Genomic DNA, 15696 nt, shown 5'->3' with positions numbered 1-15696 from the left:
GGAAGGGAATCTCTAGCAACCAGATGCATTTTAGGCAACGAGCCAGTTGATGACACATCCCAAATCCCACCATCAGCCTTCAGCCGTCTTTTTTTTTTTTTTTTTTTTTTTTTTTTTTTTTTGCATGGGATAGAGCCCCAGGGGAGGTAGGGACTGGGGGAAAGGGCCTGGACAGCACTCACAGATGAGAGATTCTGTCCTGGGAGAATTCACATCCCTCCTGTCCAGCCTGGTCTAGCCTACACTTGTATGTCATGTATGTTGCCCTCTAACCCCAGAGGCTAATCTGTTAGAGCCAGGTTGTCTGGGTTTAAAAGGAAGCAGGCAACAGGTAAGTAAGCATTAAGAGAGGAGAAAGGATGGGACCAAGCCTCCGGGAAGTAGAGGTGGTGGAGACAGAAAAACAAGGAGACAGCAGTGAGAACTTTGTTAGAATGAAACAAGAAGGAGATGGACGACAAAGGAGGAGTGACTACTTTTCTTTTTATAGGAGGAAGACCTAGAGAGGATCTGCTCTTATCCCGCCCCCGTCTCTCTCTCTGTCTCTCTCACCCCTACCCTATCCAAAGCATAGAGCCATTCTGCTCTAGGCCCCCTCCTCCCCAACTTCCTGGGTGCCCATTCCCCTGGCTTAGCTCCCAGTAGATTTCCCCAGGCTTTTGGCCCTGTTCCTACCCAACTACCCCAGCACACGCCCACTTCCTCTAGTCAGCCAGCCCCTCACCTAGACAAGACCTGCTCTCTCTCTCTCTCTCTCTCTCTCTCTCAGAAATCCAGAATTAATCTCTGTTACTCCCTTGACCCTCCCTACCTTTCAAACCCAATAGTTCCTGGAATATCATCGAGTAATCTTTGACTCCTCATTCCCCATGGGGGTAGGGGGCAGAGAACCTGGGATGGGGCAAGGACTCACTCCACCCTGTGGCCACCCATTTCCCCAGGAAATCCCCAGGAAGGAGAGTACATTCAGCAGTCCCTTCCCTTTCCCAGAGAAGCACCACCTCCCCTGCCCCTGTCCCCTTATTCATCCTCTGCCTGGTCACCTCCTGTCCCCCACATCATATCCATCAGAATGCTTCCTCTCTCCTCTCTCTCTCTCTCTCTCTCTCTCTCTCTCTCTCTCTCTCTCTCTCTCTCTCCCTTCCTGCTCCAGTCACTAATACCTGTCCTGCTGCTATCACTTCCTGAATTACCCACCCTGTGGTGACTTCCAGTCTCACCTCTTGACCCATCACATGCCCTGACCCTCCCTGGTCCTGAGCAGAGGGGCTGAGGCAGGAGGAGGCAATCACACAAGGGATGGGGGGACCCGAAGGGACAGGGGCAGGAGGAGCTGTCACCAGGATACTCTTATTGCCCCTTTCCATCCCCCCATCTGAGCTGAGAACAAAGAATATGACTAAGCAGTGAAAGACAAAGGGCCACAGAGTGGCAGCTACAGCCCGTGGGGGTGCGGGCAGGAGAAGGCACAAAAGACGCAGTGTCTTAGGTAGCCCCCCCCCCCCCCAGAGCACTCATCCCAGTTTCAGTCCAAACCACCCCCAGGGCTAAGCAAGCTAGAGTCTGTCTTGACTTCGAATAGGATGGATTAATAAAAAAATGAGTAGGGGGTTGGGGATTTAGTTCAGTGGTAGAGAGCTTGCCTAGCAAGCGCAAGGCCCTGGGTTCGGTCCCCAGTTCGGAAAAAAAAAGAAAAGAAAAGAAAAGAAAAGAAAAAATGAGTAATCCACTTTCCCACCATCATCACATTTTGTTTTGTGTTTAAACTATATAGCAGGGGGGAAAGCCCAGACAAGGAGAGGGGCTTGGAGAGGGTAAGGGGACCAAGCCTCTGCCCTGACTTTCTGAGGATCACCTTGTCTACACCAGGTCTTGGTCATTTCCCCCCCCCCCCCCCCCAGGTCTTGGTCATTTCCCACAGCCAACGGATCTCTGGTCCCACCCTTTGGTATGGTTCCCATTAGGTCAATGTTCAGTCTAGAAATCTGGCTCTCTCCTCTTCCTCTGCAGTTCAGAATTCGCAGTGCCACTCCCCTGGTCTGTCTGCTCCACCCAGCTGCACCGCTGGTGGGCTATGGTCCCAGGGATCCTGTCTGGGAGAGATGTGGAGGAGGTCTCTTTCCAGTGAGAAAATTGTAGAATCTCAAAGAGTGGGTGGCCCAGCTGGAGCTGGGCTTAGAGACAAAAATCAGTCTCTAGGGCAGGAAAACTCTTTGTAAATACAAAATTAGGCACAGAGTCCTAGTATTATTACATTTCTATGCTGTCAGTTACTTCTGAGGAAGACTATGACAGGTAAGACTGTCCTGAATGGAGGTGGGATACCAGGTGTTGCTAAGGGTGCTTCCTGAGTCTGTGATTTAGGAATTACAGGGATTTAAGAGTCACTGTCAGTGCATCTCCCCCTCCCATTTGTAAAATGGTGTCCCCACACCCTTGCACCAATTGCACCCTTGCTCTACCAATGTTTGTGGCCTTGGCTGTCTATTCCCTTTTGTTTTGGCGAGCTCTCAGACTCGACTTGCCCAACTGCAATTGAGTCCCTTTCCACAAGCCCGATTCTGGAAATTAACACTTTTGGATTTCGTAGTAAAGAGATAGTCATCAAAACTTGGGGCTTTAGTCGGAAAGCAGGACTACCGAAGGAGAATGACCAAGATGGGAAGGAACGCCCACACAGAGTGTGCTTAGGGGGCCTCGTGGGAGGGTAGTTTCTAAGGTATATTCAGGTCACAGAGAATGGATTTAGCGGGAAGTGCTGGGTTCGGCGTGAAGTTGCCTCAGGAGAGAACAGTTAAGTTATGCCCAGAAAAGCCGTGGGAGTGATGCCCTAACTAAAGATGACAGCAGTCGTTGTTATTTAAGCGTGAGTGAAGCTGAGAAGCAGGATCCGGATGTTGTTCCGTTCGCAATTGACCTTCCTGCCAGCTTCCAAGATGGTGACTCCATTGTGCCAATAGAGGGGAAGTCCATAAGGAGGCGCGCGTGAGTCACTTCCGCCCGGTTCTCCTTCCTAAGGTCTGCAGCCCAGTAAAGATGGCGGCCCTCAGGGCTGTGTGCAGCCTCCGCGGTGTCGGGGCCCAGGTGCTGCGGGCCGGGTCTGGGATTCGTCTGCCGAGTCAGCCCAGCAGGTGAGGAGGAGGCGGCTCCTACATGCGTTCTCTTCAAAACTGGAGTTTCTCGAGTCTGAGGACATTTCAAGGGCTCTGTGACCCCTGAGGAAAGAATGACCCAGGCCTATAACCCTCCTTACGCTGACCAGATTTCTTAGGTTCCTAGATGCAGTCAGCTTCCTGTGGCGGAGGATGGGAAGTAAGGGAGATGATTTTATTTTTATTTTTTGTCAGAAGCGAAATATGTAGCGTGAAAGACCCTACCCTTCAAATGATTAGAGCGTACCTCCCATATCCGAAGGAGACCCCTCTCTTTTCTGAGCCCTCCTTCCCCAGTTCCTCTCTTCCCTCTTTCGCTCGCATATGCGAGGTTGCACTTTCCCTCTTTCCTCCCGCCTTCCCTACTCCCCCCGCCCCCATCTCTTAGTAATCTTAAGTTGACCATGAATAAATGATGTTCTCAACATTTTTATTCAGGAGGGAGCCTCGATCCCGGCTTTGTATGTCCCAAACGTATGTGTCAATGACTTGGTATCGAAAAGTATAGCTCTGCAATTCCGGCCATCCTTCCTTGGGCTCACATAAGAGTGAATAGCATATTTAGGAATATATGTGTCTATACAAATATATGTGCGCCTGCACTAACAAAGAGTGAGAAAAGGCCATGAATTTGAAGAAGGGCAGGGAGGGGCATAGAGGGTTAGAAGGGAAAAGGAAGGGAGAAATGTGATTACATTACAATCTCAAAAACTGTTTTTGAGAAGTGGATAGGAACCGTGGAACCAAGCGTACTGTTCATGCCCCTTGTATAGGATCTATCTTTAATTCCTCAGAGGTGCTCGGCGATGGCAGCCAGATATAGAATGGGCAGAGCAGTTTTCGGGAGCTGTCATGTATCCCTCCAAGGAAACAGCCCACTGGAAACCTCCTCCTTGGAATGGTGAGTGCTGTTTCAAGTTGTCAGAAATCTTTGCTGATTTGTGTGTGTGTGTGTGTGTGTGTGTGTGTGTGTGTGTGTGTGTGTGTTTTAATCCAGCATTTCTCTGTGTAGCCTTCAGTGTCCTGGAATTCACTGTGTAGACCATGCTGGCCTCGAACTCAGAGATCCGCCTGCCTCTACCTCACGAGTTGCTGAGATTAAAGGCATGCTCCTCCACCGCCTGGCTAAATATTGATCTTTAAATGCTATTGAGCGAGCTCCCTGTCGAGGGCAAAATGTGATGATATCAGAGATTTATCAGAGAGAGAAAGGAATGATAGACATCCTCAATACTGAAAGGTCCTTACCGTCCTTTAATTAGTGTCAACTTTTTCCTGATTCTATACACTTCCATCTCTCTGTGGACAACATGATTTTCCTAATAGCATTTGAATGAAACCCACTTATATATAAGCATCTTTCCCTCATTAAAACTAGGCGTTTGGGGGCTGGAGAGATAGGAGTTAAGAGTACTTCCTGCTCTTGCAGAGGATCCAGGCTCAATTCATTTTTTTTTTTTTTTTAAGATTTATTTATTATATATGAGTACACTGTGCTGTCTTCAGATACACCTGAAGAGGGCATCAGATCCCACTATAGATGGTTGTGAGCCACCATGTGGTTGCTGGGATTTGAACTCAGGACCATCTAGAAGAGCAGTCAGTGCTCTTAACCACTGAGCCATCTCTCCAGCCCCCCAGGTTCAATTCTTAGCATCCATATGAGGTAGCTTACAACCACCTATAACTCCAGGTCAGGGAGATCCCCTGCCCTTTTCTGGCCTTTTCAGGCAGCTGCATATAGGTCATAAACATTCATGCATATAGGCAAAGCACTACACATAAAATAAAAAATAAGTCTTTAACATAGAAGATCTAAAGCGGGTGTTGGGGATTTAGCTCAGTGGTAGAGCGCTTGCCTAGCAAGCGCAAGGCCCTGGGTTCGGTCCCCAGCTCCGAAAAAAAGAACCAAAAAAAAAAAAAAAAAGAAGATCTAAAGCGATGCCTTATCCTTAAAACAAAGCAACAGTAATGAAGCAAAACCCAACCTATTAGTGTAGGAGGTCTTTACTATTTTATGGATTCTTTTTCTTACTCTTTACCCCCCCCAGCCCCCGCCCCATTTCACCCCCTATCACTAGAGAGAAGAGAGAGAAAGATAGACGTGGAGAGAGAGAGAGAGAGAGACCCCTGAATATAATTTCCTTCCTTTTGTTTCTTCTTTGAGCACGGCTACTAAAAAACTGCAACCAACCCCATACCACCCCACCCCCAAGTACTCATCAACTATACCCCGCCTCTTGGGGCCCTAGCATTTATATACCCCCTAAAGTTTTCAGAATTCCAAGTGTCCTACAGTCACAGAAACTATTTGCAGCTGGGAAAACCACGCCTTTACTAGAGGCAAATCACAGCCAGCTGCTGCAGACAGTCTGAAGCAGCCCACATTCCCACACCTGGGATTAAAACAAAAGCACATTCTTACAGTAGTTCTGTGTTTAAGAAACCCAAATTGTCTCATGACAGAGATCTGGCTTCATGGTTACGGGAACCTGGTCTTGGAGAGGACCTGAGTTCAGTTTCCAGCACCCACATGGCAGCTCAGAACCATTTTGTCAATATAATTCCAGTTCCAGGAAATCTGATGTTCTCTTCTGCCCTCCAAAGGCACCAGAACCAGATGTGTGTGTGTGTGTGTCTGTCTGTCTGTCTGTCTCTGTCTGTCTATTTGTCTGTCTGTCACACACACACACCACTCATACATAAAATAAACCTTTAAAAGGAAAGAAACAGGGTGTGTGTGTGTGTGTGTGTCTGTCTGTCTGTCTGTCTCTGTCTGTCTATTTGTCTGTCTGTCACACACACACACCACTCATACATAAAATAAATAAACCTTTAAAAGGAAAGAAACAGGGTGTGTGTGTGTGTGTGTATGTGTGTGTGTGTGTGAGAGAGAGAGAGAGAGAGAGAGAGAGAGAGAGAGAGAGAGAGAACGCACGCGAGAGCAGGGTCTTACTGAAGTGTCCAGATTGGCCTCAGTCTGGATCTTCCTGAGCATCCTATATGCTGGGATTACTTTCCCTCTTGGTCTTTGGTTTCTATCAGTGGTACTCAGATTGTCCTTCAATATGGAAACTATTTAGTCATCTAAATAGTTTAGATGACTATTAGAGTTTTTCCTCTCTCTTGTCCTCCATATCTTTGTCCAGTAAGTCACGAAACCATGTAGATTTTCCCATCATTTCTCTTTTTTAATTAAAAACAATTCTCTTTAGATGTAGCTCTCTGTGTCTGAGTGTTTTGCCTGCATGTGTCATTACGTACCACATGTGTGCCTGGTGCCCATGGAGTTCAGAAGAGGGTGTCAGATCCTTTGTCACTAAAGTTCTGAATGGTTATGAGCCCATCACTGGATAGTCTCTGCCCACCAGCCGCCCAGTTATGACACAGAGACAATTATCATTTATTATAGCTCAGGCCCTCGCTATGTTTTCCCAGTTAGCTTGTATAATCTAATTAACCTGTTTGTTCTGATCTAAGTTCCACCACATGGCCTGTTAGTTACCTCTCACTGGGTCCTGGCACCCATACCTTCTTCCACATCTGGCAGGCAAATCTCCTACCTCTGCCTCTTCCCCAGAGTTCGTGTCTGCACGGAACTTCTGCCTGTCCTCTCCTGCTTTGCTATTGGCCATTCAGCTTTTTATTAAACAATCAGAAGGTGATGGAGAAACACTGATAGGTAATCCTTCATAAAAACAACAATACCAAAGTTGGCTCATACTCACATCTCTTCTGGGTGCAGAAATACACGATTACACAGTGCACAAGAAATTGTCCCAACATGAGCCACCATGTAGTTGCTGGGAACCGAACTTGAATCTCTTGCATGAGCAACAAGTGCTCTTACCAACTGAGACATCACCTTTCTGGCCCTCCCTTGTAATTCTTTTTTTTGATTACTTTAATTTTTGTGAATACGTCTGAGACTTTGCTTGTCTGTATGTGTACCAGGCAGCTTTCTAAAAAAGACTTATGTATGCGATGGTCTGTCTTCATGCATGTCTGCACGCCAGGTTGTAAGCCAAAGTTCCTAACCACTGAGCCGTCGTCTCTGCAGCCCAAACCAGGCTGTTTTCTAAGGGCAGTTGTGTGCACAGTTGCCTACAGAGAACAGAAGAGGGCATCACATCCCCTAGAACTGGAGTTACATATAGTGATTGTGAACCACTTCTGTAGGAGGGCTGGGAACTAAACCTGGCTCCTCTCCAAGAACAGCCAGTACTCTCAACTGTCAAGCCATTTCTTCAGCTCTTCCTTTTAAAACCCATCACCCTGGGTTCGTATACCCAGCATGGCATAAACTGGACTTCTCAGCACTCAGAAAGTAGGGGCAAGAGGCTCAGAATTTGAAGGTTACCACTTTCAACTGTGTAGTGGTAGTGAGTTTGTGGTGGCCGGAGCGACTTGGGATCCAGTGTCAAAAACAGCAAACATCCTGTCATTTAGTAGTAATATTTCTCTTTTCCCCTGGAGGAGCATGTAGTCAGTCCTGTCATTTAGTAGTAATGCTTCTCTTTTCCTCCCCACCCCCATGAGGAACATGTAGTCCTGGCTGTCTTGAACTCACAGATGTACCTGCCTCTGCCTTTGCCCACATTAAAGGCATACACTACCATTCTGAGCTTAAGTATGCATTTCTCACCGATTGTCCATTTATCAGATACATTTAGATATATCATGATACTTACAGATAGGATGGCAAGGCCCAGTGGTTAAGAGCTCTTGAATAAGACCTAGGTTCAATTCCCAGCACCCAAACATTGGTTCACAGCCATCTCTAACTCTGGTTCTGGGGGTCTGATGTCTTCTGACCTCTGTGGGCTCCTGCTCACATGTGGCACACATATGTATGTACACACTCAGGCACACCCATATCCATAAAAAGTTAAATCAGTAAATGTTTGTCCGCTGTGGCAGCACATGCCTTTCTCGTTCCAGCGCCTAGGTGGTGAAGGCAGGCAGATGTCTGACTTCATCGTGCTTTAGTTCCAGGCTAGGTGGAGCAGCAGTAGTGAAACCCTACCTCAAAACAAACAAACAAAGAAAAAGAAAAATCGTAGCCAAGCCTGGTAACACAGGCCTGTAAGCCCAGTTCTTCAAGAGGCTGAGGCAGGGGGATCATCAAGGGTTCAGTTGTAACTTGTGCGGCATACAGAATGAGTTCGAGGCCATCCTGCATAATGTAATGAGGTCCTGTCTGAGTGGAAGGAGGTGGGGTGTAGCTCAGTAGTGGAGCCCGTGCCCAGTGTACACAGTGGTCTAGGTTTAATCCTCAGCCAGAAACCAGGTAAAAGATGTTCTGTGGCAGTGGTCCTCAGCCTTCCTGACACTGCAACTCTTTAATACAATTCCTCCTGATGTGGTGATCCCCCGCCATAAAATTATTTTTGTTACTACTTCATAACTGTAATTTTGCTACTTTTATAAATTGTAATGTAAATATCTGTTGTCTGGCGGCCTTAGGTGACAGTGAAAGCATCACTTGACAGGGGTCTTGACCCACAGGTTCAGAACCACTGTCCAAGGGCTTATAGAAGGAACTTCATGATCCCTCTCATTGGGAAACCCAGAGCTTCCTTTCATTTTTCTCATTGTTAGCCGTCTTCCTAGTTATTGGAATGAGGGTGCTAGCAAGGTATGGAATGTGAGCCGAGAGTATGTGGAGAGCTGTCTGTCCCTTGGGGATCCCCAAGGGCATTATCATTTGGCTCTGACCTATTTCCCACTTCTCAGATGTGGATGTTTTGAAGGAGAAAGTGGTGACCAACGTGACCCTGAACTTTGGGCCCCAGCACCCAGCAGCTCATGGAGTCCTGAGACTCGTGCTGGAATTGAGTGGAGAGATGGTGCGGAAATGTGACCCTCACATCGGGCTCCTACACCGAGGCACGGAGAAGCTCATCGAGTACAAGACCTATCTGCAGGTGTGGAGGTGATCAGGGGCCTACTGATGACGTGGGGCTGTAGCTTGAGACTGGAGGGTTTTGCTGTCCCAAAGCTTCAGGGCAGGAGGGTGATGAGGATAGTGCTTTGGGGTTAGTACTGGATGCCAGCATGGAGAAGGTGTTGAAGGATGTGGGTCAGATGGGTTCTTCCAGCATCCTTACCTTACAGCTGGGCCCATTCCCAGCTTCTCTCTGTCTGAGTTTTGGCTGGCTATTTTATCATTATTCTAGTGCCTCAGTTTCCCTCCTCTCCTTTGAGTGCGTCAAAACTAGTGTCCCTGAGGGTAGAGAAGGAGGAATGAGACGTCAGCTCTTTGGGATTCACAGCTGATTCTTATGTCTTCCCACTCTCTTGAATTTGTTTTCAAAACACTCAGTGAGTCAGAGTGACCGGAGGAGGTATGTGACAGAGTTTGCAGTCGTAGAACTGTGTGACCTAAATAGTTGAAGGTCAGGTTTGAAGGAGTTAGATCTGGAATAGATTCCAAAGGTTGGTTTTGTTTGCTTGTTTGGTGTTTGTTAGTTTTTCTTCTTACTGTTATGAAGAGAGGCCCTGGAATAAGGGCTTAGACTCAGCTCTGTGACTTCCTCTAAGAACCCTAAGCAGCAGTGGCTTCAGGTCCCAGCTTTCGTGGGTTAACTCCTGTAGCGTCATCCTGCTAATGACACCAGAACCAGAACAGGCTGTCCCAGTGAGGATTTTAACTCCGCCTTCTTCCTGGAAGCTGGAACTGGCTTAGACAGCTGGGACTTAGCTCTCTTGACATTCTGGGCAAAAGTTACTGTAAAACCGATTCCTTTTCTCCTTCAATATCTCAGTTTTAAGGGACTAGGGGGAAAAAGAAGTATGAGGCACTCTGAGAAAGGTTTCAGTGCCAAAGTCAACTTACATTGGCTTGGAAAAGCCTGAGTTTTCAATTTTTAGGAAATGTTATGACTTCGTGGCTGCAATTATTATTAGAAATTAGGGGGCTGGGGATTTAGCTCAGTGGTAGAGCGCTTACCTAGGAAGCACAAGGCCCTGGGTTCGGTCCCCAGCTCCGAAAAAAAGAACCAAAAAAAAAAAAAAAAAAAAAAAAAAAGAAATTAGATTATACATGGTCCCCTCCACCCCCCCACCCCCCCACCCCCCCACCCCCCCACCCCCCCCACCCCCGTGTATGTTTTGGCATTTTGTTTTGTTTTGAGACAAGGTTTTACTATGAGCTCTGGCTATCCTGGAATTCACTATGTAGACTAGGCTAGCCTCAAACCCACAGAGATAGTTGATCTGTATCTTGAAGATACTGTATAATTTTGTGCCTTGTGTTTCATAACATAATTTGGCCATGGTAAGAGTATTTTTACCATGGGAATTGTCAAACATGATAAATCAAAGTAATGATAAATTTCCAATTATTTTAGATAGCCAGTTTTTAAACACTTTATGCTAGTTTTAAATAAGCATGTTACTAGTTTTGGGGAAATTTCATCCTGCTTTGCTGGGGCACCTGAGACTCTAAAGGTAAGTACTGACTTTCAGTGCCTGTCAAGAGGCAGGTTTCTAGCAGCAGACAGTGGACTCTGAAGTCTGTTAGATGTGACGTTGGTTCCCTATTTTTCCAGGCCCTTCCATATTTTGACCGGTTGGACTATGTGTCCATGATGTGTAATGAACAGGCGTATTCACTAGCTGTGGAGAAGTTGCTAAACATCCAGCCTCCTCCCCGGGCGCAGTGGATCCGAGGTATGTTCTGCTCCTTATGTCTGCTCTCCACTGTTGAACAAGGGCGTCTTAAGTGCATTGAACTCAACTTTGATATGTAGATTCCAGATTCCACCCAGACTGATCTGTAGGATGAGTCCTTGGCTCCCACACACTTCTTTCTTAAAAAAGGAAAGAAAAAGAAAAAAACCATGATGATACACATTTGTTTATTTATTGTGTATGTGCATGAGTATGAATAGTGTATGTCAAGGCATGTGTGGGGAGGTCAGAGGACAACTTCTAGGGAGCCAGCCTCCTCCTACCCCATGGTTCCAGACTGGTTAGCAAGCGCCTTTCTCTGCTGAGCCATCTTTCCAGCCCCTTCCGTCATTTCCTGTCTTTCTATATCACAGTGCTCTTTGGAGAGATCACACGGATTTTAAACCATATCATGGCTGTCACCACACATGCCCTGGACATTGGTGCCATGACGCCTTTCTTCTGGATGTTTGAAGAAAGGGAGAAGATGTTCGAGTTCTATGAGCGGGTGTCTGGAGCCCGTATGCATGCTGCTTATATCCGACCAGGAGGAGTGCACCAGGTGAGTGAGGCTCTCCCGCCTGCACGCTTCCTGCTCAGGCACTTTCCTCTGTGACCACTGGAGGGCAGTGTGGGCTGATGGGACTCTATTCCTATAGAAGGGGTGCTGTAATGGGAATCACCACTTGGCTTCTAGGACCTACCTCTTGGGCTTATGGATGACATTTATGAATTTTCCAAGAACTTCTCTCTTCGGATTGATGAGGTGGAGGAGGTAAGATAGAAATCAACCAGAAGAAAATACCTTTTTTTTTTTTTTTTTTTTGTTCTTTTTTTTCGGAGCTGGGGACCGAACCCAGGGCCTTGCGCTTCCTAAGCAAGCGCTCTACCACTGAGCTAAATCCCCAACCCAAGAAAATACCTTTATCTCCCAAAAGGGCTTGTGGGGTTTTGGTATCCAGTGGTAATTAGCACAGAGGCTTTCGGAGATTGTCATGGAGAGTATTAGCACACTGGATTTCTCTATCCATAGATGCTGACCAACAATAGAATCTGGCGAAATAGGACAGTCGACATTGGGGTTGTATCTGCAGAAGATGCACTGAACTATGGATTCAGGTAGGAGAATATAACGTCTTTCCTCAGGGGTGGGAGAGGCCATAGAGAGTTACAGCCCAGTGTCTTGGTTTCAGGTGTGTTTGGTTCCCTCCCCTCCATGCCTAGGGTTTCTGTCCCATGACCGAATGTGGGGAGGGAGGTGGGAAGCACGTGTGTCCCCTCTTGAGGATGGTCCTCTGCCCATTATACCCCATAGTGGAGTGATGCTCCGAGGCTCAGGCATCCAGTGGGACTTGCGGAAGACCCAGCCATATGATGTTTACGACCAGGTGGAGTTTGATGTTCCTATTGGTTCTCGAGGGGACTGCTACGATAGGTAAGACTCAATCGTTGCTCAGGTCTTTGTTCTTGCCTGACTTCTCTTCGCTGGTTTCTTTGCTGTGTCCCGGTATGTGTAGGAGCCTGTGAAATGAATGTGTTACACTTGGTAGAGTGTGAATTAGCATTCACGAGCCCCAGTGTGCTCCTCACCACCATACATACCAAGTCAAAGCGCTGTAGGCGCCCCTTCCCCCCACCCCCGCACCTCCCATACCACCATCTTGTCTTAGAACTAGTTTGGACTGCATTTGTAGCTGAGAAAGCATAAGTTAGGGATTAGCCTGTCAGTGATTGAGTCCGGAATCCTCCTGACCCAGCGCTCTTCCTGTTTACTGACCCCGAGGAAGATTGCTACTGCTCTTCTCTTTGTTTATCTTTCCATTGACTCCCTTACTCTGCAGTCCAAACTGTGTGTGAGAGGGTAAGGAGGGAAAAGTACAGGCCACCTTCTGAAAAAAAAGATGACTTGGAGAAGGACTTAACAGTAGAGTCAAGCACTGCAGGGTTCATATGGGCAGCCACACCGAGCAGAGAGGCTGTACCAGGAGAAACTGAGGACCATTTACGGAACATTTTTCAGGTCTCCCAAAGGGCTTCCATCCAGACTCGTGCTTACTCCCCTGTGTGCTTCTCCGTGTTCTAAGTCTGCCCATTTCAGGTATCTGTGTCGTGTGGAAGAGATGCGCCAGTCCCTTCGAATCATCGAACAGTGTCTGAACAAGATGCCGCCGGGGGAGATCAAGGTTGATGACGCCAAAGTGTCCCCACCTAAACGAGCAGAGATGAAGGTTGGCCGCAGGGAGAGGGAAGAAAGGTGGGGTCTTTGCAAGGGACCAGAAGGCATGGAGCATGGGCCTGGGATTAAAGCCTTCCTTTCTGTTTAACTTTTTAAGACTCTGAACCTCTCACGGGGCTGATCTGGTATTCTGTCCTCACTCTCCCTGACTTACATGTGTGTTGTTAGTCTCCCTGAAGGTACAGATTGCTCTCTCAGGAACGCCCAAGACTAGAGCTTGGATCTGGTTTCCTTCTGTTTTGTTTTGCTTTCTTTTTCTTTTTCTTTTTTTTTAAGATTTATTTATTTATTTCATGTATGCGAGTACACTGTTGCTGTCTTCAGACACACCAGAAGAGGGCATCAGATCCCATTACAGATGGGTGTGAGCCACCATGTGGTTGCTGGGATTTGAACTCAGGAGCTCTGGAAGAGCAGTCAGTGCTCTTAACTGCTGAGCCATCTCTCCAGCCCCTGTTTTGCTTTCTTTTTTTGAGACAGGGTCTCTGTGTAGCCCTGACTGTCCTGGAACTCTCTTTGTAGACCAGGCTGGCTTCAAACTCAAGAGGTCTGCTTGCCTCTGCCTCTGCCTCCTGAGCACTGGGATTAAAGGTGACCAAGTGCTGGAATTAAAGGTGTGCACCACAGCACCCAGCTGGATCTGGTTTCTTGATGCTCCCTTTCTTTCCCTCAGACGTCCATGGAGTCACTAATTCATCACTTTAAGCTGTATACTGAGGGCTACCAAGTTCCTCCAGGAGCCACATACACCGCCATTGAAGCTCCTAAGGTGAGAGAGAGGAGGGGAAGGAAGCCTCTGGAGTGGGTGGCCGGAGGCAGAGAGTGAACGAAGCACTCCCTCCCTAGTGACAGAGGTGTAAAGGGAAGCCAGACAGGGTTTGGTAGCAGAGAGCTTTTCCTAACTAATGGGGCATCCACCTTCCTTCCCTGGACAGGGCGAGTTTGGGGTGTACTTGGTATCTGATGGCAGCAGCCGACCTTATCGGTGTAAGATCAAGGCTCCCGGTTTTGCCCACCTGGTAAGACGATCCCAGGTTCTAACTGCAGCACATTAATAACTTACTGACTTTGCTGACTATTGTTATTTTTTTTCAGCTGTTACTTAAAATTATTTAATATTTATTTTTGACTTGTGTGTATATATGTATGCCACATGAGTGCAGGTGCCTGCAGAGGCGGAAAGACCCCAGATCCCCTGGAGCTGGAGTTGCAGGTGGTTCCTAACCACCCGTTGTTAGTTTAGGGAGCCAATCTTGGGTCCTCTGCAAGAGCGATACATGATCTTAGCTGTTGAGCCGTTTCTCCAGCACCTTGCTTTTTTGAGATAGGACTTTGCTATCCAGCCCTGTTGTGTCTAGAACTCCCTGGTGGCTAAGGCTGGGCTCACATTTAGTATCTCCTGCCTTAGCCTTCCAGGGATGAGGATTACAGATGTTTATCTCCACACCCAACTCTTGGGTGAGATTTGCTTTGCTTCATTTGTATAATTAAGAGAGAGTTTTGCTACATAACCCGAATCAGCCCAGAACTCACTATGTGTGAGGGCTGTCCTTGGACTTGCTGTCATCTTCCTGCCTTAGACTCTCAAGTGCTACAGTAACAGACATGAGCTCCTGTGCCTGCCTATTTGAGGATTTTGGCTTGAGGCTTTTGTTGTGGTGGTGTTTGTTTTGTTTTGAGACAGGGACAAGGTCTCTGACTGGCCTAGAATTCTCTCTGTAAACTAGGCTGGCTTCACTCTTCCCCCGTGCTGAGGTTAGCAGTGTGTACTACCATGCCGGCCTTTGGGTGGGATTTTTAAGAGCTCTTTTCTGCAAATGTGGGTTAACACTGTTCCTGTCCCCATCTCTGCAGGCAGGTTTGGACAAGATGTCTAAAGGACACATGCTGGCAGATGTCGTAGCCATCATAGGTATGAGAACATTTTTTTTTTTTTAAGATTTATTTATTTATTATATATAAGTACACTGTAGCTGTCTTCAGATACACCAGAAGAGGGCATCGGATCTCTTTACAGATGGTTGTGAGCCACCATGTGGTTGCTGGGAATTGAACTCATGACCTCTGGAAGAGCAGTCGGGTACTCTTAACCGCTGAGCCATCTCTCCAGCCCCGAGAACATTTTATTATATAGGAATAAATATAAGACAAGGGGTTTGGAATTCTGTTTGGGAGCAAAAGCCAAAGGCTTCCTGTTGAGTGTAAACTGTTTGGGCCTGAGTGTCTTGGACATCTGTACTCTGAACCTCTGGTGATGACATTACATTCTCTAACCTTTTAGGCACCCAGGATATTGTATTTGGAGAAATAGACCGATGAGCAAAAGCACAGCCTGTGAGCTCCCTTGCCTGTCAGCTGCTTCATCGAGCGAGGCCTTTGTGTGGTGGGAAACGAGGCTGTGTTTCAGCAAACATACATGTACTCGTTGACTTAGCTGCACAGGCTTTCTGTGCATGTACTAGAAAAGGAGAAATTATATTAAATTAGCCACCTTTGGCCCCTAAACTCAACTTCTACTGTGTCTTCTTGGTGTCTTGCTTGCTGTCTTTCACTTTGCATTTCTCTGACTTAGGTTTTAGTTTTCCCAGCTGATCTCCACCCCCTCTCTGAGTCTTGCTCTTTCCACTTCTCTAT

The 15696-nt window shown here is 47.2% G+C and overlaps 1 protein-coding gene across 2 annotated transcripts; it reads left to right on the top strand.

Moving 5' to 3' along the window:
• Positions 1 to 3015: 3015 nt before the first annotated feature.
• On the top strand, positions 3016 to 15567 carry Ndufs2 (NADH:ubiquinone oxidoreductase core subunit S2). Of its 2 annotated transcripts, none has more exons than XM_087580272.1 (13): positions 3016 to 3131; positions 3926 to 4053; positions 8889 to 9079; positions 10706 to 10826; positions 11201 to 11388; positions 11524 to 11601; positions 11860 to 11945; positions 12142 to 12261; positions 12925 to 13054; positions 13736 to 13831; positions 13998 to 14081; positions 14917 to 14974; positions 15344 to 15567. In XM_087580272.1, the coding sequence occupies exons 2-13, from the start codon at positions 4005 to 4007 to the stop codon at positions 15379 to 15381; spliced, it is 1239 nt and encodes a 412-aa protein (XP_087436398.1). In that variant the 5' UTR covers positions 3016 to 3131; positions 3926 to 4004; the 3' UTR covers positions 15382 to 15567. The 2 variants fall into 2 exon arrangements, with proteins under 2 accessions (XP_087436398.1, NP_001011907.1); NM_001011907.1 differs by having other exon boundaries at positions 3031 to 3131; positions 3947 to 4053.
• The last annotated feature ends 129 nt before the right edge of the window (positions 15568 to 15696 follow it).

Source organism: Rattus norvegicus, chromosome 13, assembly GCF_021556685.1.
Source record: "Rattus norvegicus strain SHRSP/BbbUtx chromosome 13, alternate assembly SHRSP_T2T, whole genome shotgun sequence".
NCBI lineage: Eukaryota > Metazoa > Chordata > Mammalia > Rodentia > Muridae > Rattus > Rattus norvegicus.
This window is presented reverse-complemented; position numbering and strand designations above follow the sequence as displayed.